The sequence below is a fragment of the Brassica napus genome, chromosome A6 (genome assembly GCF_020379485.1).
Source record: "Brassica napus cultivar Da-Ae chromosome A6, Da-Ae, whole genome shotgun sequence".
NCBI lineage: Eukaryota > Viridiplantae > Streptophyta > Magnoliopsida > Brassicales > Brassicaceae > Brassica > Brassica napus.
In genome coordinates, this window is record NC_063439.1 from 8474884 (window position 1) to 8496662 (window position 21779).

Consider the following 21779-nt stretch of genomic DNA (forward strand, 5'->3'; position numbering starts at 1 on the left):
CAATATACAAAAAAATATTTAAGAATTATAAATATAATGTATAATTGTAAGGACCAAAATGCAAATAAAAAGATGAAACTTCAAATTTGAAGTTTTGAAAAGTGAAACTCTATATTTGGAGTTTCACTCTTCAAAACTTCAAATTTGAAGTTTTGAAGTTCTTTTTTGGAGAGCAAAAACCTCTATATTTGAAGTTATAGAGTTTCTTTTGGAGATGCTCTTAGTGAGGATTAACTGTTACCTTGTGAGAGCATTTTCCCAAGTACCGCCATTACCATGGTTTAACATGATAAAGACATCTCCTTTGTCCGATGTGAGTTTACCTTTTTTTTTTTTTTAAATAAAAAAAATCTTCAAGTCTTGTTTGTTAGAGTCCTGATATCTTGCTTGTTTATTAACAGGTTCCATTTTCTCATATTCCTAAGTCTGTCTACGAAAGAACAACAGTGGATTGGATCAACAAACTTCCTTTTAAGTCACACTGGAAGTTCGTAACGTGGGCACTTGATCGACTTCACCTTGATTGGGTATCACATGCCAGAGGCGAAGAACAACCTAATATCGAATATCAGGTTATTTTTGTTTGTATTATTATTCCCTTTGTTTTGTCTTCTTATTTCATTATATGTTCTACTTAGTTTGTGCTTTTGTAACAACATTAGGTGGGGACATTGGTTCAATTAGCCATGGTGTTGCGTGCTACACCTGATTCTTTGACTTGTCTTTTGCCGATGCTGAAGGGGAAACCTAAGTTTCATGGCCAAGAAAACCTTCCGCTTATCGTTTGGATGATGTCTCAGGCCTTCCATGATGATTTACCTGCTGCCTTGTATTCATGGGCGCTTAACTTGCTCCCACTAGTCGTTAACGAGTGCTACAGCTCTCACTCAATTCATCTCATCCTCCAATTTGTTGAGATGTGAGTCACAGTTTTTAATATTTTCTCCCTCTCCCTCCCTCCTCCTCCTGTCTGCTCTTGTATCTAATCTTTGTTTTTTTCTTTTTCTTTTCATCAGGATTTTGTCCTCGAATTCAGAGGCTCGGGCTGTACTCCTAAACGAACCTGTTAGGCATGGAGAGCGTCTGATTCCACCTTGTTCGTTTGAGATGTTGGTGCGGCTTACATTCCCTGCTCCATCCGCTAGAGTAGAGTCAACACAGAGGTTTGAGGCTATTTATCCCTTGTTGAAGGAAGTAGCCCTTGCACCAGATATTACTGCAAACGCACTGAAACGGATATTCACTTTTTCCTTGAAATTAGCTGGTGGACAAGGTATTGGTGGTAACAAATACGAAAACCTCTCTCTCTCTCTCTCTCTCTCTCTCTCTCTCTCTCTCTCTCTCTCTCTCTCTCTCTCTCTCTCTCTCTCTCTCTCTCTCTCTCTCTCTCTCTCTCTCTCTCTCTCTCTCTCTCTCTCTCTCTCTCTCTCTCTTGGCTTGGTGGTTCTGTTTGAATTCACCACCCTTTGCTTGTTTGTTTACAGGAAATCCTGCTCTAGCCAATGAAGCTACAGCAATCGCCATCAGTGTTTTGACACAAAACGTTGATTGCTTTAAGCAATGGGTTGTTCTCTACAAAGAGAATCTTGAAGCTAGCGTTGCTCTTCTTAATAAGCTTGTAGACGAATGGAAGTATCATTCCCTCAAACTTTCATCATCTTCGAGTGATACTCTCACTGTCAAGCATGCTATCAACAGCTTCAGGATGAAGGTAATAATAATGCCTCTCTTAGAATATTCTAAGCTTCTATTAACTCTCTGACCTCACCTGCTATAATATTATTATTTGTCTGTAGAACGAAAAAGCCATCACTGAAGATGTAGCCAATCCTTCTCTTTACAAAGAAGCTGACCAGGCGTGCAAACTGATCTCAAGTAGACTCTCCCGTGGCATCGGAATAGCACCCTTAACCGCTATGGTTATAGCAGGCGTTGTTGGAGCCGGAGCCGCACATGCTCTAATCTATCTTGCCAGGAGCAAAAAGTCCTTCTCTTAATAGATGTTTATCAGAATATTACTTGTTGGCTTCTTTTAATCCCTTTCTTTGAAGCTATTATGATATATATATTTTATTGTAAAATATTGTTATTTAAGTTCGCACCTACTCACGATTATTATTCAAGTAGATTTAACTCACGATTACTACTCAAGTAATTTAAGGGTAATTGTGTTGTATAACCACTAAAAATTTATCATCATGTAATTAGCTTAAAAAAATTTGACCAAGATATTTAATGTATTTTCTACAATATACCAAAGTATCTTTCAATAGAATCATTTCATTTCTTCTCTTTCTTCTCTGTTCTCTTCTCTATAATTAACATTTACTTTTTATCTAGTTGTGTAAATATTTGTCCAAAAAAATTAGTTGTGTAAATATTATAAATATATATTATTGTTTATATTTGGATTTAGTGATTGAGATTTGTATTATTTATGAGTTGGAGAAATGTTTAGTATTAGGAATTGTAAGTGAGTTTTAATCATATAATAATTCGACCAAAAGGAATAGAACACTCAATGTATCTATTTAGATAGTATAGTATAATATTATTAAATATTGTATTTTCTTAATTTTTTTTCAGTTGTGTAAATATTATAAACATATATTACTGTTTATATTTGGATCTAGTGATTGAAATTTAAAGTTTAGTATTTATGGTTTGGGGTAATGTTTAGTATTAGGGGTTATAGATAGGTTATAATCACTATTTCGGTAATATGGAATAAAACATTTGATGCATATATGTGTGGTCAATAAATATGTGACGTGGATGGTTTCTCCTTTTTTTCTTATCTATTTATATAGTATAGTATAATATTACTAAATATTTTTGTAAAAATATTATAAATATATATTATAGTTTATATTTGGGTTTGAATTTAGTGATTGAAATTTTGGGGTTTAGTATTTATAAATAGAGGTAATGTTAAGTATTAAGGGTTATGGGTAATATTATAAACTTATAATATTTCGGTCATATAGAATAGAACACTCAGTATATATGTATGTGGTCAATAAACATGTGATGATGATGACTCCTCTTTCTTTTCTATTATACACATTGACTGAAAACTTGTTAAAATGAGGAGAAAAACAGGTTGGAAAGCGGTTTAAATGTATGAAATTATATTATGTCAATATCAATGATGGTTACCTACACTGCCATCTAAATTCATCCTTAGCAAATCAATGATCTATACATAGCTGTTCCTCCTCTCATGATGCACAGAGATTATTCTCTCTGAAACTATTGATTCCACATGTGTCCTGTCCCCCATCTACTACAATCTATATCTGTTTGCGAGTTGAAGTCTCTCTTTGATAACTTTCTTGCACCAATAGGAAATATGATAAGAAATAATACAAGAGCGTTCATTATTTCATTGTTCGGAAAAGATGTAGTTTTATTTTGATCTAAGTTGAAGTTTTATTATTCCACACCCATCATTACTGAACTTTAGTTTATACCATTACTCAGTTTGTGGTACTAGTCTCGCTACTAATTACAATTGGACTTCTGACTTTATACTTAGCATTAGACCAAGTAAGAGCCCCAAATACATCTTTCTTAAGTGAGCCATCACCAGCAGAGACTGTCACCTGGTATGTCAACTTCTCACCATCTTTTGTAAACTGCAGTTTCTCTGGCGTCACCTGAATACTAAACCCTGGTGGTGTCTCCACGCTGACCATGTAAACAGCCACACCGTCTCCACCAACATTAGTCACTGTCCTGCTCACCGTCTTGTTCTCATTCCCCTTGTATCCGGAGATTCCAATTGATGGATAATTAACGGTTGAGATCAAGTCTAGCTTGGAATCTTCAGGGCAAGTGAAATTTTCTGGAACAGATTTTGATATGGTCTTGATTGTGCTTATGTTGTATCCATAGTAACAGAGGAAGTTCAAGTAGTCAACAGCAGTAGTCTCGTAGACCAGTCCTGGTTGCATTGATGCTGTTGTGCTCAGCTCTCCTGATCCAGTGTCATAAGGCGTGGCTGTTGCACCAGTTTCTGTTGTTATAAGGCCTTTGTCATTGTTCGTTTGAGTCGCTGCAAACAGTATATGATGAGAATCACTGTTATACCATAATCACAATCTATGCAAATGGAAAGAGACTTTAACCTGTTGTCATAATTGCTGATCTGATGGCGGATGGACTCCATGTGGGATGGAGTGATTTGATCAGAGATGCAACAGCTGTGACATGAGGAGCCGCCATGGAGGTTCCTGAGATGACGTTGAACTGAGAAGGCGGCTTGCCTTCCAGTGAAATACTTGTGTCCTTCCCTGTCCACGCAGCGAGTATCGCCACTCCTGGTGCTGTAATGTCAGGCTGTATATAGAGAGGTAAGTAGATGTTCTGATCATTCCCTAGGAAGGCCACAAGTTGAATTTACCTTGAGAATGCTTCTTGTGATGCTTGAAGGACCTCTGGAAGAAAAATAAGCAACAGAAGGAGCAGGTGTGAACTTCTCAACCGTTACAGTGGGAAGAATCGTTGCCACAGGATCCCTGCAACAAAAGGTTTCAATAATTAGATCTTGTCTGAGTAAAGTACAGTTCATGTGATCTTTTGAGACTGCAAGTACTTGGTAGAGTTGACATAGGAGAAGATCTCAGCTGCTTCCTTTGAGTCAATTACGGTCGTAGGAAAAGTGCCATAAGCGCTAGCAACTGCTCTTGTTCTATCATCTACAAAGATGCAACCGATGCCTCCCTTGCTCTTCACTTCATCACTAGCACTTGATGCATAAGATGATCCATCGAAATTCTCGCATAATACAATCTTCCCTTTCACCTTCTCTTGATCTAGAGAACCATAGTCACAAGTCCTGAAAACCCAAGTATTTGATAAAAACATTTGTTAGTAATTCTCTAACATATGTTCAGTATTTGAATATCCACAGTTGTTTAATAAACCTGGCTGAACTTTCAGAAGCATCAGCGCTTTTCGCAGACTTGCCATGAATCAAAGGATATACAGGAGACTTACTAACATTCCCAAAGTGTATTCCTTCACCCTGAAAAATGTTTGCAAACCTGAACACTCAGTGTATGTGTTGAGATTTCAAGGGATATAAATATTTCTTTAATAACTTCCATAAAAAAAAAATTCAAAATTTGGGGGCCTATTTTTATGTAAATAACTTTCAAATTTTTTATGTTTATGTCTTTGTATAATAACATCTCTATATTTGGATTTTTACCTTGATGACTTTACTGCCGCCAAGCACAACATCAGACTCTAAGTCTCTGTCAATAGTGTTTGCTGCAACAGTCATTATCCAAGGTGCAGTATTTACAACCGTACCACCATTAGGACCATCATTGCCCGCAGAGCAGACCACCAAGATCCCTTGCTCCACCGCATGAAAAGCTCCAATGGCTATAGGATCAGTGTTCAGCTCGATGTGAGCGTAAGATGGAGCTCCAAGAGACAAAGATAGAACATCAACTCCATCAGCTATTGCATCTTCGAAAGCAGCTAAGATAGAGGAGCCAGCGCATCCCCCAGGATTGCATACTTTGTACATGGCGATCCTAGCGTTTGGTGAACCTCCCTTAGCTGTTCCTGAAGCTACACCATAGTAGGACGCGTTCTCCACGGCTGATCCAGCTGCAGTGGAGGAGGTGTGAGTACCGTGACCGATCACATCCCTTGTGGTGAAGTATTCTGAATCATCATCAGAACTTTTGTAGAATCTTGCTCCGATTATCTTTCTGAAATAAGACAGTACTCAATAAAAGTTAGCAACATAATATATAGTGTAAATGTTTTGAAGTCTGTGAAAGAAAATGTGTAACCTGTTACAGTTAGAAGAGTTGAAGTCCTTTGCTTCCATGCATGTACCTTTCCACCTAGATGGAATTGGACCCATGTCTTTGTCATTAAAACTCTCTGATTCTGGCCATATTCCTGTTTTTTTTTTTCATATTGTATCAAACTCATAACTATATGATGTTGTAATGGATGAAATGAGTAAAAAGGCTTTACCTGTGTCTAGAATACCGATAATGCTATCGTATGATCCAGCTTCTGGTGAAGAAGGTGGACTAGAATCGATCTTTACAGCTGTTTGGTACTTTAGAAAATCCCACGAATGAGTTGTGTGAAGCTGGTAGTTTGGGTCAGGAAAAACCGACACGACTCCAGTTTTCTTGGCTATGACTTTGGCCTCTTCAGCTGACAAACGAGCAGCGAAACCAGTGAACCCGTGTTTATATGTGTGGACGATATCATTAGCTCTCCTACAACAACAAACCCATCTCACAATCCAGAAAATAAAACTATATGTTATTATGTAAATAACAAATGCATATTATGCTCAATAACCTCTTAAACATGGTGTTTATGAGTATCTGAGCTCTATAAGCGTTTGCGGCAGAGGAAGCCGATCCCATGTAGACGATGTAAACCCCATCACCATTTCTCAATCCAGCTTCAGTTTCTGCCGTAAATGAGATGCATAGAAGATAGAGAAACATTAAGGAGAAGGGTGAGAAGAAGAAGAAAAGACCTTTCATGACTGAACTTTTTAGTCCCTTAAAGACTAATTATTCACATAGTATAACACAAGCAAAGGGTATTTATAGAGGTTGAGAGATGGTTGGAAACTAGAGATAAAGCAAAAGGAATCACGAGTCTCTAATGCTTGAGTTGCTTATCCCACTTTGAAGAGTTGGTGGGTTTTTGAATTGGGCAGAAAGTTGAGATATAACAAGCTAGTGATCTCACCACTATCTTCTGTTCAAGTCATTACATCACTTCAACGTGTTATTTTCTTCCAATGTTCCAAAGACTTTGAACAAAATGATTACTACTTCATTTCTTATTTACACTTTGCAAACTTCATCTCTAGATAAGATTAAGCCATTTTAGTTTTGTGGTGCTGAGTGTAAGTGTCTAATAAACAAAAGATTCTTGACACAAAATAAAAGAATATGAATTAAGTCTACACTAATTTCAAAGTATTGAGGTTCATATACATGTGCTCATATAATAATAATCTCATAAAATGATTGTTTAAGTAGCCAATAAAAAGAGAATGTGGTGCTGGCCTGAGTGCTATTCATATGGATTCTATCCAAAGCATGCTTACAAACTTCTAATGTGTAACCGAGAGCATATACATTTTTATATAGCAACTTCCAAATTTTTCATTTAAAAAAAATAATATTGTATTGCCGACGTTTTCAGTGGCTCAGAGTGGAATGCACTCGTGCTACTTTGGGAATGTATGTATTTATCGTCAGTACCTTTCTTTTTGACTAATACCTTTAAATAACACCAAATTATGTTTATAACAAAATTTGTGCACAAAAAAAAAATCCTAAATAACATTAATTAGAAATTCAAAACATATATTTTATTGTATGTTTGGGTTTAATGATTATGATTTTGGGAGTGAGATTAGAGTTTAGGAGTTATTTAATGTTTTTCATGTTAAATAGATGCTATTTTGAGAATTTTGATTATTGGGTGATATTTTCTGATAAACTGTAATCATCAATACATGCTTAGTGATCTTGATTTTTGTTATCTAGGATTTGATTGGTAATTTTAAATTAAATTAGAGTAAAAGAAAAAAGTGAAATGAGTGAAAATAAAACTTGTGAAAAATAAAAGAAAATAACATAAGCATTTTTACTCTAGCAAAATATTAGTGGTATATGAATTTGTAATGATTGTTAAAATTCTTAAATTATATTGTTATTGGTTAAGTGGATTCGAACATTCCACACCTTCATCTCGACAAAAGACTACTGCGGGGAGAAGTTGGCTGTGCTGATGATAAAGGGAAGACTGTTCTATTGGATCCTAAAGCTTACTATGGAAGTATTCATCCTCCTTGTGTGACTTTTTCGTCACTTGGTTGGATGATTACACATCCAACCAAACTGCTGACTTTTCTTCTCCACCTCACAAGCATCATGTCTCTGTTTGGGTTGCTCTTCTCAAAGTTACACACCTCACATGCAGAAGCTTTCAGCTGAAATCTGCCAAGAAATTTTTCTCTATGAAGACTACATTGCTTCACTTAACCAATCAAGAGAGTTGTTCAAAGATAAATTTTTCTTGTGGACTGCATGTGAAAAGAGTGACACAAAGAAAAGTTTCTTGTGTGCTGTGAGAGATGTTGCAGAAGAAAGAGAACTCTGTCTCACACCAGTCGATTCACCCACTTTAGATGACCTCCTTAACACAATCGAGAGGCACCACTTCAAGTATGATGCAACCATCAAGAAAATTGATCAGCTCCACTTACTAGCCACGCAAAAGGTTAATTCTGGATCTGAATTTTCTTTGATTAACAATAGAAAGTTTTGCTAATCTGATTTTTGCAGGTAGCTGTAACCGAATCAAAAATTCTGTTGATTGAAGCTACAAGGAATAAGTTGGTGGATAAGCTTGTGAAGCTGTCTTTTTTTTTACTACTGTTCTTACATACAACAACCAGTGAACGACTTTGTCATGGGACAGTTGATGCATGATGCTGAAAGAAGAAACTAAAGGTATGGGCCTCTTCATGTTGTTCTAGGTTATATACCGCTGTGGCTCTTGTTTCTCCGTTTGTTGTTCATGACAACAGACACTATGTCTTCATCTCGCAGGTTCAGATTTGTAGATAGAGCTTTGGAACTTCGAAGTTGGGAGGATCAGTGGAAGGACTCGTCTATGTTCTGCTCGGCCTAAGAGATATGACAACAACACATGAATCTTTTTTTAACACTTTGATCATGCATTTTAAAAACTTCACTTTACCTTTGGCTACGGAGATAGAGTTGTGAGATTCAAAAGGTTGTTCTTTTCCATTGTTCAGTTTGAGATATCTTGCACTTTGAATGTTTGAGTTTGAGAACTTTATACAAGAGCGTTGGTAATATTTCGTTCAGCATAGATCTTGCATATGTTCTTTCTCTGTTAGTAGTTCTTTCCCCTGAAACTGCTGCAGCAAGGTTCTTTATACCATCAGTCTTTGTAGGATTGATCTTACTTTTTCCCATAGCCACACCCGGTATGTATTGTTAATCAGAGTCGACTTTGATGCTGCAGTTTCAGGGGTAAGTAAGTTTTTCATAAATATTTCAAAAGTTAAAACAATTAAAAATTAAAGCAACAATAGTTTAAATGGGTCTAAATCTGTTAGTACAAAATTTGTGGATTTAAATGAGTACCCCCTAATAGACCTATTTTTAAATGGGTCTAAACGGGTAAACAGGGTGGGTTTAAATGTGGTGGATTTTACCATTTTAACATCCCTGCGTACAATGATGTGAAATGGTTTTTTTTTTTGTAATTCGGTGAATCACCAAATACTCAAATAGAAAAGGCCAACGTGTGGTGAAGATCTACGAATCATAAGCGACATACTTCTACTGTACAATTTGGTATATAGTAAGCAAGTATCGTTATATTATATGACACATAATTGAATCATTTCATATTAATTCACCACCATGACAAGTTTAAATGGTATTCTTCAGACTATTCATATATCCTTCAGGTCATTCATATATATTCATTAGTATATATACACTATGATCAATAACATGAAAAATTAATACCACAATTATATATTATAATTATTATTATGAAAGCACCTGCATATATACCGGATACTAGGTGTTTTGCCCGCATATGCGGGCATAATCTTCTTATGAATACTTATTAGCTTATGTTTTTTTAGATATAATTCAGAAATATATATGTCAAATATTTTTCATCAGATATATACTTATTATTGTGTTAAATTATTTAAAACACTCATATCTTAGAAATAATTCAGAAAATATCTTTATATAAATGTTGTTGCTTGATTACTATTTAATTATAAATTGTTTTGTATCTTAATTTTTTTTTTAAATTATAATAAAAATATTGTTTCCAAATAGCAACACAATATATATAAGAATTGTCTTATTTTTAGTATGTTTTGATAATTTTATTATATTATTTTATAGTCAGTTATTTAATATTTAATATAACATATAAATTTAGTATTATTAAAATAAAATTCGTTTTTAATTATACATAAAATTTATTAAGGGTATTTTTTAAATTAATAAATTAGTGAATGAGTTAGAAAATAATAATAAATCAATAAGCTAGCTAAAAGTCTAAAACCTAATAAAAATATGACATATAAGAAAAACTAACTGAATATTTAATATAACATATAATTTTAATATTATTAAAATGAACTTAGTTTTAATTACATATAAAATCCATTAAGGGTATTTTTAAATTAATAAATTAGTGACTAATCTAAAAACTAATAATAAATCAACTAGATCTTGACCCGCGCTTCAAAAGCGCGGGTTTTCTTACAATAAAAAGTTTAATAATGTTAGTGATTTTTGTATGTTATTATGTTACAATATTGAATTATATCAAAACATAGAATTTTATAAAATTATATGATTTATGAATTAATTTATTTAAAATTTTGTATGTATATTGTTATGTAACTCTTTTTTAGGTCCAAACATTTTGTTTGGTTCGAATAAAAACCGATCCGAATCGGTTCAGATCCAAGTGTACGGCAAAGTATCTATTGGATATATTTCAGACTCGCAATGTCGGTTTAGGTTTGGATTCTACAGAGATCTGAACCGGTACCCTGAGTATCTAAAATGTATTGTGTATATTAAATATATTTTTCTGTTTCAAATATGTCTTCGGTGTCACGATTATTCTTTTGTATTTCAGATTCGGTTTTCGGTTAATGTTTTAGATTTCAAATAAAATGTTAGATTCTTAGAAACATATTTTGTGTATATGCATAAAATTTTGAATATAATAAAAAAAATTTTTAAAGTATTGTCATGTTTCTATACATTATGTTTTACATAAAAGTTTTACATTTTGTATATAAAAAAATTTGGTTCATATAATATGTTAATAAATGTTGTAAATCAGTCTTTATGTGGAGCGGATAAATGATCATCATAGCTGACAATATAAACTATATCTAAACATTATCTTTCTTGTATTTGAAAATAAATGCTATTATAATTATTTTCTGTTAATAAGCACAAAATCAGGTGGCATAATCTTTTAGTTTGGCACAAATATTAAATATATTATGTGGAGTTGATTAATTAAGGTTATATAAATATTCTAATGAAAGAGTCCAACAACCTTTTATAAGTAGATTTTTAAAAACTGATTCTCTTTTAATAGTATAGATAGATGATTTAGCTAAAAACTAATAAAACATGATAAATAAACAAAATTACTTAAAATTATGGAAAATATGATCAATCAGTAAATTCAATTCTCAAATAATAATATAGATAAAAAAAATATTAGGTCTAAATCAGATAATATCTAAAAGGAGAGAGATCTACGTGGCAATCACTCGTTTGGGAAAGCGTACGAGGAACTCCATACTAATTTCTAGTAACCAACTATGTTTGTTTTTAAATTTAACAACGCGGGTAACACCATAAAAGGAAACTTCCTCTCCAATTGTTCAAGTCACCTTCCATGCTAAGACCACAAAAACAACACGTCTAAAACGCGACGTGTCTTTCCTTCTAACTTGCGCCAAAAGTTATCGCTGAAAGCTCCAAAGCAAAATCTACTTACCGGTGCTAACGTACTATCTCTCTAGCTGTCGCTTCTCAATCATCTTCTTCTTCTCTTTGTCCAACCAATCATTCCTATTTATACGTTTATAATATATTTATATTTTAATTGCATAATAAATCATAAACCGCCATACCAAAAAAAGATAAAGACGTATGTATATAAGAAACCAAAAGCTTGTCAATCATTCACCTGAATCACATCTGCCTTTGAGCTCCATCGAAGATGATGAAAGTGAAGAGTTTTATTGGTTCTAGATTGAAGACTTACTCAGCAAGACAGGGTGAAACGTTTTTCTTTCTTTTCTCCACTTTTGTCCAAGAACATCTGAGCGATATGTTTCTCTTCTTCTCTTAATTAGTTATTGAAAATGTTTATAAAGAATGTTGAAATGTTTTATACTTTGGGATTCTTTAGATAGGTTCTCTAGCCAGAGTCCAGAGATTAATTTACTACATTTTAGAGCGTTTCTGAAAAATATCTGTTAAAACAAAACATTTTTGAGTTATCTTAACTGTTTTTTTGTCAATGAAACAGAAAATTCTGAGAAGGAATGTCGCCGTAGCTTGACGTGCAAGCTAAGTGTTAACGAGGAGTACCAGGAAGCTTTCAGGACAAACTCCTACTTAGAGATTCGGACAAAAGCTGAAGATCAATTAGGCATAACATTCTCTAGCAAACTCTCTTCTCCTTCTCCGACGACTTCTCCTTCATCCTCATCAGATCTGAGCTTCCATTCACACTTCACCGATTACTTGCTCGACCCTCCTCAAGAAACTCTCGATGCTCTTATGCAAGACACGAGTTTCCACTATCTTTTAGCTAAGTTCTTTGACTTTAGCTCCGATGCTTGTGATGTATGCGAGTCTCTCCTTCAATGCATCCAACAAATCAAGATCAATCACATGAAACTCAAAAGGGTTATCAAGATTGGGAAAAGGGTTTGCAATGGTGCTAAAACCCCTGAATGTTCCCGGGAGAATCTCTGTGCTTTGATATTTCAAGAGCTCTCGAGATACGCCTTGCTGAAAAACCCTTTGTATTGTATCATCAACGAAACTCAGTTCCCCAGAGTTAATGATGCAAACCCGGATTTGCTCGCTAGATTGAAATCGAAAAGGAGAAGAATCAGAAGAAAAATCAGGTTATTTACATTTTGCTAGAAGCTAGGAAGTTATAGTCTAGTGATTTCTCATATCGCGATTGTTATTACGTTGCTGACAGTAGCATTACACAGCATACTCGGTGTTCTAGCAGCTCCTGCTTTACTCGGTTTATGCTGTCTTTTGAGGAAGAAGAAAACAAAAAGAAAGATGAAGAATAAGAGCAAGACTGATACAAAGCTAGAGAACCTGGGGGCACAAATGGATATAGCAGCTAAAGGAACGTTCATAATGATGAATGATTTGGATACGTTGAGTAGACTTGCTGGGAGATTATGCGATGAGATAGAGCATAGAAAAGCCGTAGCTGCTATGTGCGCAAAGAGTGGGAAGGTTGAAGTGTTAAAGGAAGCCTTGAGAGTGTTTAATGGACATGAAGAAAGATTCTCAGAGCTATTGCAAGAGCTTGAAGAACATCTCTACCTATGTTTCCACACTATTAATATATCAAGAAGATTAGTGTTAGCGCAAACCACAGGACCAAGTTCTTGATTATTTGACTCTGTTGGTTCATCAAAATAAATACTTCTTCATGGTTTTATGAATTAATTATCATAACATAATAAAAATGTAAGAATGTCTTTTAGTGTTTTTTTCTTGATGATTCTAGTGAAACAGAGTCAAAAGAAAAAAAAGTTTAGAGAAAATTTACTGGTTCAAAATATAAGATGTTTTGATATTTTTAAAAATAAATGTAGTTTTATTGAAAATTGTTTGATTTATAATAATTTTGTTTCATTATTTATGATTGATTAACTCTTTAAAAAATTATATTATTAACAATATAATTTTCAAAATGTAATTTTTTTTAGTTTTTTTTTTTATTTTTCACCAAAACATTTTACATTATCAAACCGAAAGAAAGAGTATATAATAACAAAGCGGGCGGGTCGCTCCAAGAAAAAAGAACAGACTCAGAGCGCGACCACTGCCAATAATCTTTCGGACAGCGAAATATAGGTCTTTAAAACTGAACCCTGGAAGAATAAGTCTGTCCGAAGGACCAAGAAGAAGGAACAACATTGAGGAAGACTCTTGTAGCACCATCGGTAGTGGTAATGGAGAAAGAGAGATATTGCCCATCGAGATAAGCGTTTGATTGCCAGTTAGCTCCCCAGTTACGAGACATGGCTAACCAACCAGTCTTTGATCCTTTAATGGAGACAGATTTAATGGAGCCAGCTCCTCCAACGTTCGATATATTCACTAGCTCGAAGTAATCTCTTCCGTTTATTCTAAATCTCACTCCTCCTTTCTTGTAACAACTTACCCTGTCAAAACCAAAACCAAAAAAAACAAAAAAAACACAAGACTTTTTCAAAAAGCACCCCAAAACTTTCAATTGTCTTTTTTTTAATAACTTTCAACTGTCTTGTTTTAAAACACATGACTGTTTTTCAATATTAAAAGCTTCAAAAGTAGAATGTTCAATCCTGATAAACCGACTATAGCCGATCTAAACCGAAATGAAGCAAATATTAAGGGTATAATTTGTTAACATGACAAAATTAGGGGTTTAATTTTCACGTAAAACAACTAAGGTTTAAAATAATTAGATGGAAAGTTAATGGGTCCTTGTTAATCCAACCTTTGGAAAACGACGGGAACAATCCCACCTCTGTAAGAGCACCCGCAATGGTGTTACCCAAAGGAAGTTTTTAGAAAAAGTGTATTTTGATTTTTTAATTATTATTTTTTTTTCTTTTTTAAATTAAAAAATAAAAATAATATCAACTAATCGCGGATCGACACATGTCGTGGGGACCCGTAAATAGTGCAAGGATTCCCTAAGAAAGAGTCCTTATTTAGAAATTTTAAAGATTAAATCCTTAATTTTTGATAGGGTCCACTGATTATTTAATTATTTTTTTCTTAAGGATTCTCCCTTAAGGATTCCCATTGCGAGTGCTCTAAATGCCGATCTTTTCCCAAGCGGGTTGTGCCATGTCGAAATGTTTTAGCGGTGGATTGCCCCAACCACCGTTGTTGCTCGGTAGAGCGAAGTTTGGTGGGCAGAAGTTGGTTGCTGTAATAACCACCGAAGTTCCTTTCTTACACCACCGCGAGTCCGATGCGTAATCACACGTTATTTTAGCATTCTCCGCAAGAAGCTCCGTTGTTGAACAGAGCCGTGCGTAAGGCCGCTGTCATTATACCATACCCCGCCGAGTAGAGATCTCCGTACCCACAAGCTCCGCCTGAATAAACAAAAATCATCCGTTTTCATCAAGAAACTGATAAACCATATGGAAATATATTTGTATGTAGTTTAAATTACCCATTGTTCCAGACAGAGCCGTGCTTAGAGGCTTTTGGAAAAGGCATTTGCCTAGGGCCCCCAAATTTTGTAAAAATTTTAAGGCCCCAAATTACAAAACAAAAAACTTTTACATGGTAGTTAACATATTCTCTTAGTTAGATTTTTATTTTCATTTGAATTTAAATTGGACTTCTGTTTAAAGTAACTAGTTTTGTGATCATTTTTGCTATATTTTAAATAAAACTATAAAGATTCTACTTCTAAAAAACTGTAAATATTTGATCACATTGGTTTTTTCTTTTATATGCTATGAGTTAGATTTATTTTATATATTTATGAGAATTTGATAAAGAAAATATAATATTTTCAATATATAGTTTATTATAGTTAATTTAAATGCTAAGATTTACATTTTTGACAGCTACCAACATTTCATTCAAAAATTTATATCTTTGTATTTATATTACAAATTCATACTTTTTGTTCATGATTTAAAAATTTTATTTTATAAAATTTTGGTGAAAAAAAATTAGAAATCATTTATATAATAATTCAAAACTTTTGAGTGTTATATATATATATATATATATATGTATATTATTAAAAATATATCATGTAAAATATATTTTTAAACTCGCCTTGGGCCTCCGAAAACCTTCGCACGGCACTGGTTCCAGAAGCGTCACTCCCTCCATAGAATGTGGCGTGACCATTGGTTAAACCAGAGGGCCTAAACGCAAGAGCATGATTAACCATGGAACCCCGTTAAGGGTTTTTAATGAGTATTTTAGTAATAAATGTAGATTAAGAACTTTTGTTAAGAAAAGTTTAGTTTAATTGCTCCAATGAGTAAGTTTAGTCTAAAAATTCCACTTAAGAGCTCCCGTTAAAGATGGCCTAAGAGCTATCAAAACCGCCAATCCAGCTAGAGACTTTACTAGTTAAACAAAGTCTTCTGTCCCTAACCTTGTTTTTTTAATGGTAAAAGTCTTTAACCTTGCTGGGTCCATATAACTACCATCAAAGAGCCCCGGAATCGATTACTGATTTTTGTCATTATTGATAAGTTAACGAAACACACAACAAAGACCTGTAAATTTAAAGGAGAAAACGAGATTGTTTTACTATAGTAAGAAAATGAAACCTAGTTTGGCAAAGACAGACTAATGCATTATGCATGCCACGCATCAATAATTTAACCCATTGTTTAATGGTCATACACATGTCTTGTCTTCATTTTTTTCTGATATTTAAAGTGTTTATTAATTAGTAGTAAAAGGATAAACGGGTACATAATTATATTATTATATATGATAACATTTTACATGCTAATGTTCTAATTTTTCTTAACATTTAGCGGTACATTAGTTTAGTTATGCTCTGGTTTCAAACCTACTGGTAAAAGTAATCAATCCTGAAGATGCAAAAATCTCCCAAACAACAATTAAATGAAAAGTCCGATCTGCAAAAACAAGAGAGAAAGAGAATATTTCTCTCGAGGGTCTATCCCCTAATACCTTTAACCTAGCCGCCGCAACCTAAAACTCAACCACCACGGTGGCCGGACGCCTCTGCTCCAGTCGCCACCCCACCACTTCGTTCGTCTTTCTCAACAATAAAATGAAGTTGAAAAGATTCCAAACTTTTGAAACCAACAATATTTTCTAGAGTTCAACCCAAAGTAATTCAAACGAATAATAATCATCCGGAGGACAATAAAAATCCTCCATAAAACAAAACAAACCATAACCAAGAGGCTTTCTTTTTATTTTTATTTGTATTCATGATAAAGATTTACAAAAACAAGTCTTACCATCCAAGTCGTTGTAGTATAGTGGTAAGTATTCCCGCCTGTCACGCGGGTGACCCGGGTTCGATACCCGGCAACGGCGTATTAGTTTTTACGTGACTATTTTACGTACGGGCCCCATAGTTTTGTTGAACCTGTGGGTCTTCCTCACGAAGTCGAAGCCCCAATCAGCACATCATTGAGGCCGAAGAGATTTTTCTTATCATGTTCAATGATGATGTGTTGAGAATGAAAAGTATGATAGTGATGAGCATTGAAGAAGGCTTGTAACTTGAAGACTCCATCAAGTTTTGTTCGAGTGAGTCAAACAGATACCATGAATCCAAATTTCCAATTAACTCAAAAAAGAGAGACAAAACTGGAAAAATAGTCTGGAAACTTGGGAAATCTCAAAGGCAACATCCATGAAACAAATGAACATATTATATAACCTAAAGGCAAAAATCAAAGAGAGAAATTATGCTACGGCAACATCTTGTCTTTTTAATGGACAGACAAAAGATAGAGAATGAAGGAAAATAACAAAGTTCATTCAACAACACCAGTCATTTAAGCAGCTGCCTGAATCGGCGGTCCATTTGATCTGTTGAAACCACCACGGCCTCCTCCTCTTCCGCGACCTCCCCTTCCACGGCCACCTCCTGTTTCAACAACTTTTTCACATTAAAAACTAATGGTCATACTGATTAAAAACATTATGTATTGAGAAAACAATGGGATTTTAAAACATCATCGTACCACGGCCTTGAGGAGGAGCATCATGTCCATAATCCTGTTGAGGGGCAGGATTGTATCCATAGTCTCCTCCATGTTGTTGAGCTTCATAGTATGGTTGGGAACCATTGTATCCTCCTCTTCCACGACCACCACCACCACGTCGTCCTCCTCTCCCGCGGCCTCCTCTTCCTCTACCAGATGCCCGCTCAGGCTCCACACCACCATCATCATACTCATGATACTGTGGAGGAGGAGCATTGTTTCCATAGTCTCCTCCATCTTGTTGAGCTTCATAGTAAGGTGGAAGTCCACTGAGACCTCCTCTTCCACGACCACCACGTCCTCCACCTCTCCCGCGGCCTCCTCTTCCTCTACCAGATGGACGCTCAGGTTCCATACCTCCGTCATCATACTCAACGTTCACATATCCATCCCCTGACACAAGCAAAACCACAAAATTGGAACGCTTGTCCACAGCTGAAGATGAAACAAAGGTTTTGGAAAGGAAATTGCGATCCTACCTCTGCCACCTCTTCCCCGACCACCCCTTCCTCGGCCTCTTCTTGCTCTGCCTCTTGGTGATCCATCTAAAACAGATATATACAGATGACAAATTTATCAAAAAACGACAAGAAGCAGGGAGCTTGAAAACATTCATTTAAAGAGAGGTTGTAATACCTCTGCCTTCGTAATCAATCTCAGCTAATGGCTTCACCATCTCAATAGGAATCGGAGGCTGGTATCTGCAATATTATTTAGTCAGTTACCATTAGCATTAGAGACAACGTACCTCTCTACAAAGAATCCTACTTGAGACAAAGAACCTTTGTGATTACAAAAAAAAACAAAAATCACTGGAAAAACTCACCCAACAGAGGATGTGTTGAGCTCCTTCTTCGAAAGCGTTATAGTGATCAACGACACATGCCTTGTCGTCTCAATTCTTCAGGATAAAATAACAAGAAAATTAACAACCAAGATTAAGAGCACGGCAATGTAATACAAGTCCTAGCACTAATGAAAATATCAATCAACTTACGGAAGAAGGCCTTCCTCTTTAGGCTCCCAGGTATCAGTTATGTCTGTGGATCCAATAGATGTGTGCTGGTGAAGACCAGGAATCCTTCTCTGCAATGATTATTACAAGAAAATGTCCAGATACAATAGACCCCCCACATTTGTAATCATGACCAGCGAAACCACAAAAACAAACCTTAATCAACTCAACAATGTTCACACTCTTGTTGATAGCTCTTCCCATTGCCTTGAAAATAACTTCATCCGATCCTTTTTCCTATATTATATATAAACAAATCCGTTAAGACGCAAACACGACAGGTTTTGTAATAAAAATCGGAATCAAAGACAAGACCACACAATTATACATTTATTGACAGAATCATTGTAATAACAAAACCACACCACAGATGACATAATTAATAGACTAAAAAGGTACAAATATTACGACAAGCACATAGTTAACACACAATTACAAAAATTCGTGTTTAGATTTTCTACTGAATCAGACACGAAATGTAATAACATAAATGCTACTTAAGTGTCCGAATAATGAATCAAACACAAACGTATCTATCTCAGATTCAACGAAGAAACACACAATACCTGAAGAAGAGCCATGGCATAGGTGATGCAGTTTCGCGCCCTACCGGTACTGGTGATGCGAATCTCGTTCTCAGCAATCGGAGTCTCATCCTTCGGCTTCGCAACGCGCTCATACATGTCCATCTGAACAATAACACACAAAAATCAGAAGAGCCCTTCTCGGAAACAAATTCGTTCACGAAGGTTGATACAAAACTGATTCAGAACAGGCTTTTCTTATAATAATCCTCACGAATCGATTTACCTTGTGTGACTGTTGGGGTTAGATCCTTGGAAACCCTAGTAGATTCGGATAAGTAAGGAATTAGAGCGGTTTTGTACAAGGCGCCCTCTCATATATAACAGCCGCACGCACCAGTGAACTGCCCTAATTGATTCCCGGTTTGCAAAATTTTACTTTTAACCGGTTCGAACCGAACCGCGGATAGGACATAATTTTCCTCAGTTTTGATTTATTGTGAAATTGAGCATCATAGTATTATTAACACACGAACTTTTTAATTTGCTTAAATTCCCTTTACGGAAATTAATGGCTACTTGTTTTGTTTAATGTTATTTTATTCATCAAATCATTGTCTCTTTATGCTATAAATAATAAACCAATTAACAAACGAATATCTCAAATCGTATTCCTGCAACTTTTTCGGTTTACTAGCACCTGTTCTTGTACCCGTCCGCCGGTTAGTTAAAATGGTCAAGCTCAGCATTCGTGGTGAAGTGTATGATAGGACATGATTTTCCTCAGTCCTGGAAAGATTATCCAACTAGACAAAAAGAAGCAGGAAATGGTCAACAAATGGTGTCTGTGGGCTAAAGAAGTCTATAAATGGACTTTTGGACTTTTTCATACAAGATATAAATAAAGTGATTGACAAAACCCACATCTTACTTGTAATGGCAAAAAAGAAGAAGGAAAAATCTCCGTTCTCCGTATCATAATCAAATGTCATCATCTCTATCTACTGTATAAGCGACTTTCATTCTATAATGGTAGGTTTGGAAACGAAAACAAGGATAAATCTATCAACCATTGCATTTTAAGCCTAAACAATTGATTAACTATTTTAGTAAGCATAATTAATGTTTTTTTTATAAAAAAAATTGATAACTAAATACCATATGTTAAAACTTTGGTCAAATATTAAAATGCATATAAGATACTGAAAATTGTGAACATGCATGATTGTATGCTTCTGTGCCGTTCAGATTATTTCTTTACAGACAAACTGTGGAGAATTAAATATGTCTAGTACATAATGTGTGAGTTTGAGGCAGCATAAAAAGTACTACTAGTAAGATGGCTGCGTTAGGAATGAAAGGAAGGTGTCCTGTATCTTTGCTTCTCGTGGTTTAACCAGAGGATCAATGGTGTTTTTCCATCCTTCAAAATCTATGGGAGAACCAGCATCGGGGAGCCCGAACCCATTCACATAGAAGGTTGGTGTTGCGGAAACTCCTCTTGAAACGCTATACTGCAAAACATAACAAAGGCAAAACAATCTTTGGAGTGGGCAAAACTTATTATGAAAAGTAATGACAGAAAGCAAGCAAGGCAACTCAAGCTTCTACTGCAAGTCTGCAAACTAAAATAACGACTAGTGAGTCGTAACTATGCAGTGAAGGATCCATATCACTACATGAGCAAAATAATACAGAGGACCTAATAGAATAAGCCATTTTCATTTACTTGACTAGAGTGAAAGATATTAATCTATATAAAACTGAGAAGATTAAGAAGCTGAAGGGATCACCTTGAAGGAAACCCTAGTGGCAAGATCAGATTTTGAGTTGCGGAAGCCAGATTTAAGAGGGTAATGAAATGAGCTACCTAATGTAACTGTCCCCAGTTTGACTAATTTGTCCACAACAGCGGGTCTTGGCATGTATTGTGTTTGCGAGTTGTAGAACAACGCCTGTTAAAACAATAAACCATAACTAATGACCATAGACAAGGGCATCATTACACCACAGCGAAACAGAACAAAGAAACAGAACCGCCGATATAAAATTTCCTCTGTTTGATACATGCAAAGTTTGGATTTCTAAATAACACTAATCGAACCTGGTGCTTGAAGATCCCTTCCAGAAAACTGAACGTGGCATTGGCGTTTATGGTATCCACAATGTGTAACGCCCGAGATACTACAAACGCATTGTCATGGAACCTGCATGGTCCAAAACACACGAAACATAAATTGTAATAAGACGGAAAATCAAATAGGAAGACAAGAAAATCAAACACTGACGGCAACGGCATGAGGTGAAGAACAAGAGCAACGCGAGATCCGTAGTGATCAACCGCTAGCTTTAGCGGTTCCCAAGCGTCTCCGCAATCGGGGCAAACCGGGTCAAAATACGCTTCGATAAGTATCGTATCCGGTTCGATCTTGCGACCCGGTGGATACACGAATCCATCGCGTCTCGACGGAGGTAGTAGTTGCTGCGCTTGTACGCTTGTTCCGACGAGCAAAGCAGCGAACAATAAAGCCGTTCGAATCATTTTCGCTCTCCCTCGGTCTCTGGATCGATTTCTCTTACAAGAAGAGATTAAAGAAGAAATCAACGGCCAAGATTACTCGGAAGCTAAGTGAGACCCAGTCTTTCA

General features: G+C 35.4%; 6 protein-coding genes and 1 non-coding gene across 8 annotated transcripts; 3 read left to right on the forward strand and 4 right to left on the reverse strand.

Moving 5' to 3' along the window:
* The first annotated feature begins 286 nt into the window (after window positions 1-286).
* LOC106433701 lies at window positions 287-2273 on the forward strand. Its single transcript, XM_022688366.2, has 6 exons — window positions 287-313; window positions 402-572; window positions 663-919; window positions 1017-1273; window positions 1485-1711; window positions 1797-2273. Exons 1-6 carry the CDS (start codon window positions 287-289, stop codon window positions 1995-1997), a joined length of 1140 nt encoding a protein of 379 aa, XP_022544087.2. The 3' UTR covers window positions 1998-2273.
* Window positions 2274-3388: 1115 nt separating this feature from the next.
* On the reverse strand, window positions 3389-6601 carry LOC106433728 (CO(2)-response secreted protease). Of its 2 annotated transcripts, XM_013874554.3 has the most exons (9): window positions 6343-6601; window positions 6004-6257; window positions 5814-5925; window positions 5216-5729; window positions 4929-5029; window positions 4598-4840; window positions 4406-4520; window positions 4131-4341; window positions 3389-4057 (listed from the first exon to the last, which is right to left on the reverse strand). In XM_013874554.3, the coding sequence occupies exons 1-9, from the start codon at window positions 6531-6533 to the stop codon at window positions 3480-3482; spliced, it is 2319 nt and encodes a 772-aa protein (XP_013730008.2). In that variant the 5' UTR covers window positions 6534-6601; the 3' UTR covers window positions 3389-3479. The 2 variants fall into 2 exon arrangements, with proteins under 2 accessions (XP_013730008.2, XP_022543034.1); XM_022687313.2 differs by lacking the exon at window positions 3389-4057 and having other exon boundaries at window positions 4191-4322.
* A 3677-nt stretch (window positions 6602-10278) lies between these two features.
* LOC106433709 (UPF0496 protein At1g20180) lies at window positions 10279-17322 on the forward strand. The gene is made up of 3 exons (XM_013874535.3): window positions 10279-11884; window positions 12139-12745; window positions 12839-17322. Exons 1-3 carry the CDS (start codon window positions 11827-11829, stop codon window positions 13254-13256), a joined length of 1083 nt encoding a protein of 360 aa, XP_013729989.1. The 5' UTR covers window positions 10279-11826; the 3' UTR covers window positions 13257-17322.
* On the reverse strand, window positions 13729-15046 carry LOC106433700 (expansin-A11-like). Its single transcript, XM_048781516.1, has 3 exons — window positions 15043-15046; window positions 14890-14962; window positions 13729-14035 (listed from the first exon to the last, which is right to left on the reverse strand). Exons 1-3 carry the CDS (start codon window positions 15044-15046, stop codon window positions 13729-13731), a joined length of 384 nt encoding a protein of 127 aa, XP_048637473.1.
* On the forward strand, window positions 16845-16916 carry TRNAD-GUC. The gene has a single exon. It is a non-coding gene; the product is annotated as a tRNA-Asp (tRNA).
* LOC106433687 (TATA-binding protein-associated factor 2N-like) lies at window positions 17194-19654 on the reverse strand. Its single transcript, XM_013874512.3, has 9 exons — window positions 19419-19654; window positions 19175-19297; window positions 18765-18845; window positions 18591-18679; window positions 18420-18494; window positions 18230-18294; window positions 18073-18138; window positions 17573-17986; window positions 17194-17475 (listed from the first exon to the last, which is right to left on the reverse strand). The coding sequence occupies exons 2-9, from the start codon at window positions 19295-19297 to the stop codon at window positions 17384-17386; spliced, it is 1005 nt and encodes a 334-aa protein (XP_013729966.2). The 5' UTR covers window positions 19419-19654; the 3' UTR covers window positions 17194-17383.
* Window positions 19174-21718, reverse strand: BNAA06G14310D. Its single transcript, XM_013874513.3, has 5 exons — window positions 21421-21718; window positions 21237-21339; window positions 20926-21087; window positions 19419-20646; window positions 19174-19297 (listed from the first exon to the last, which is right to left on the reverse strand). Exons 1-4 carry the CDS (start codon window positions 21672-21674, stop codon window positions 20464-20466), a joined length of 702 nt encoding a protein of 233 aa, XP_013729967.1. The 5' UTR covers window positions 21675-21718; the 3' UTR covers window positions 19174-19297; window positions 19419-20463.
* Window positions 21719-21779: the final 61 nt, after the last annotated feature.

Coding starts and splice junctions, on each gene's coding strand:
- LOC106433687 (XM_013874512.3), bottom strand. CDS start 19,297: ATGGACATGTATGAGCGCGTTGCGAAGCCGAAGGATGAGACTCCGATT. Junction 18,295..18,419: donor CTCAACACATCCTCTGTTGG/GTGAGTTTTTCC, acceptor ATAATATTGCAG/ATACCAGCCTCCGATTCCTA. Junction 17,476..17,572: donor TGCTCCTCCTCAAGGCCGTG/GTACGATGATGT, acceptor TTGTTGAAACAG/GAGGTGGCCGTGGAAGGGGA.
- LOC106433700 (XM_048781516.1), bottom strand. Junction 14,036..14,889: donor GCGGCCTTACGCACGGCTCT/GTTCAACAACGG, acceptor TGGTTTTGACAG/GGTAAGTTGTTACAAGAAAG.
- LOC106433728 (XM_013874554.3), bottom strand. CDS start 6,533: ATGAAAGGTCTTTTCTTCTTCTTCTCACCCTTCTCCTTAATGTTTCTC. Junction 6,258..6,342: donor ATAAACACCATGTTTAAGAG/GTTATTGAGCAT, acceptor TTGTTGTTGTAG/GAGAGCTAATGATATCGTCC. Junction 4,841..4,928: donor GCTTCTGAAAGTTCAGCCAG/GTTTATTAAACA, acceptor TTGGGTTTTCAG/GACTTGTGACTATGGTTCTC.
- LOC106433701 (XM_022688366.2), top strand. CDS start 287: ATGATAAAGACATCTCCTTTGTCCGAT. Junction 314..401: donor AGACATCTCCTTTGTCCGAT/GTGAGTTTACCT, acceptor GTTTATTAACAG/GTTCCATTTTCTCATATTCC. Junction 573..662: donor AACCTAATATCGAATATCAG/GTTATTTTTGTT, acceptor TAACAACATTAG/GTGGGGACATTGGTTCAATT.
- BNAA06G14310D (XM_013874513.3), bottom strand. CDS start 21,674: ATGATTCGAACGGCTTTATTGTTCGCTGCTTTGCTCGTCGGAACAAGC. Junction 21,088..21,236: donor AAGGGATCTTCAAGCACCAG/GTTCGATTAGTG, acceptor TTGTTTTAACAG/GCGTTGTTCTACAACTCGCA. Junction 20,647..20,925: donor CCACTAGGGTTTCCTTCAAG/GTGATCCCTTCA, acceptor TATGTTTTGCAG/TATAGCGTTTCAAGAGGAGT.
- LOC106433709 (XM_013874535.3), top strand. CDS start 11,827: ATGATGAAAGTGAAGAGTTTTATTGGTTCTAGATTGAAGACTTACTCA. Junction 11,885..12,138: donor GACTTACTCAGCAAGACAGG/GTGAAACGTTTT, acceptor TCAATGAAACAG/AAAATTCTGAGAAGGAATGT. Junction 12,746..12,838: donor AGAATCAGAAGAAAAATCAG/GTTATTTACATT, acceptor AGCATTACACAG/CATACTCGGTGTTCTAGCAG.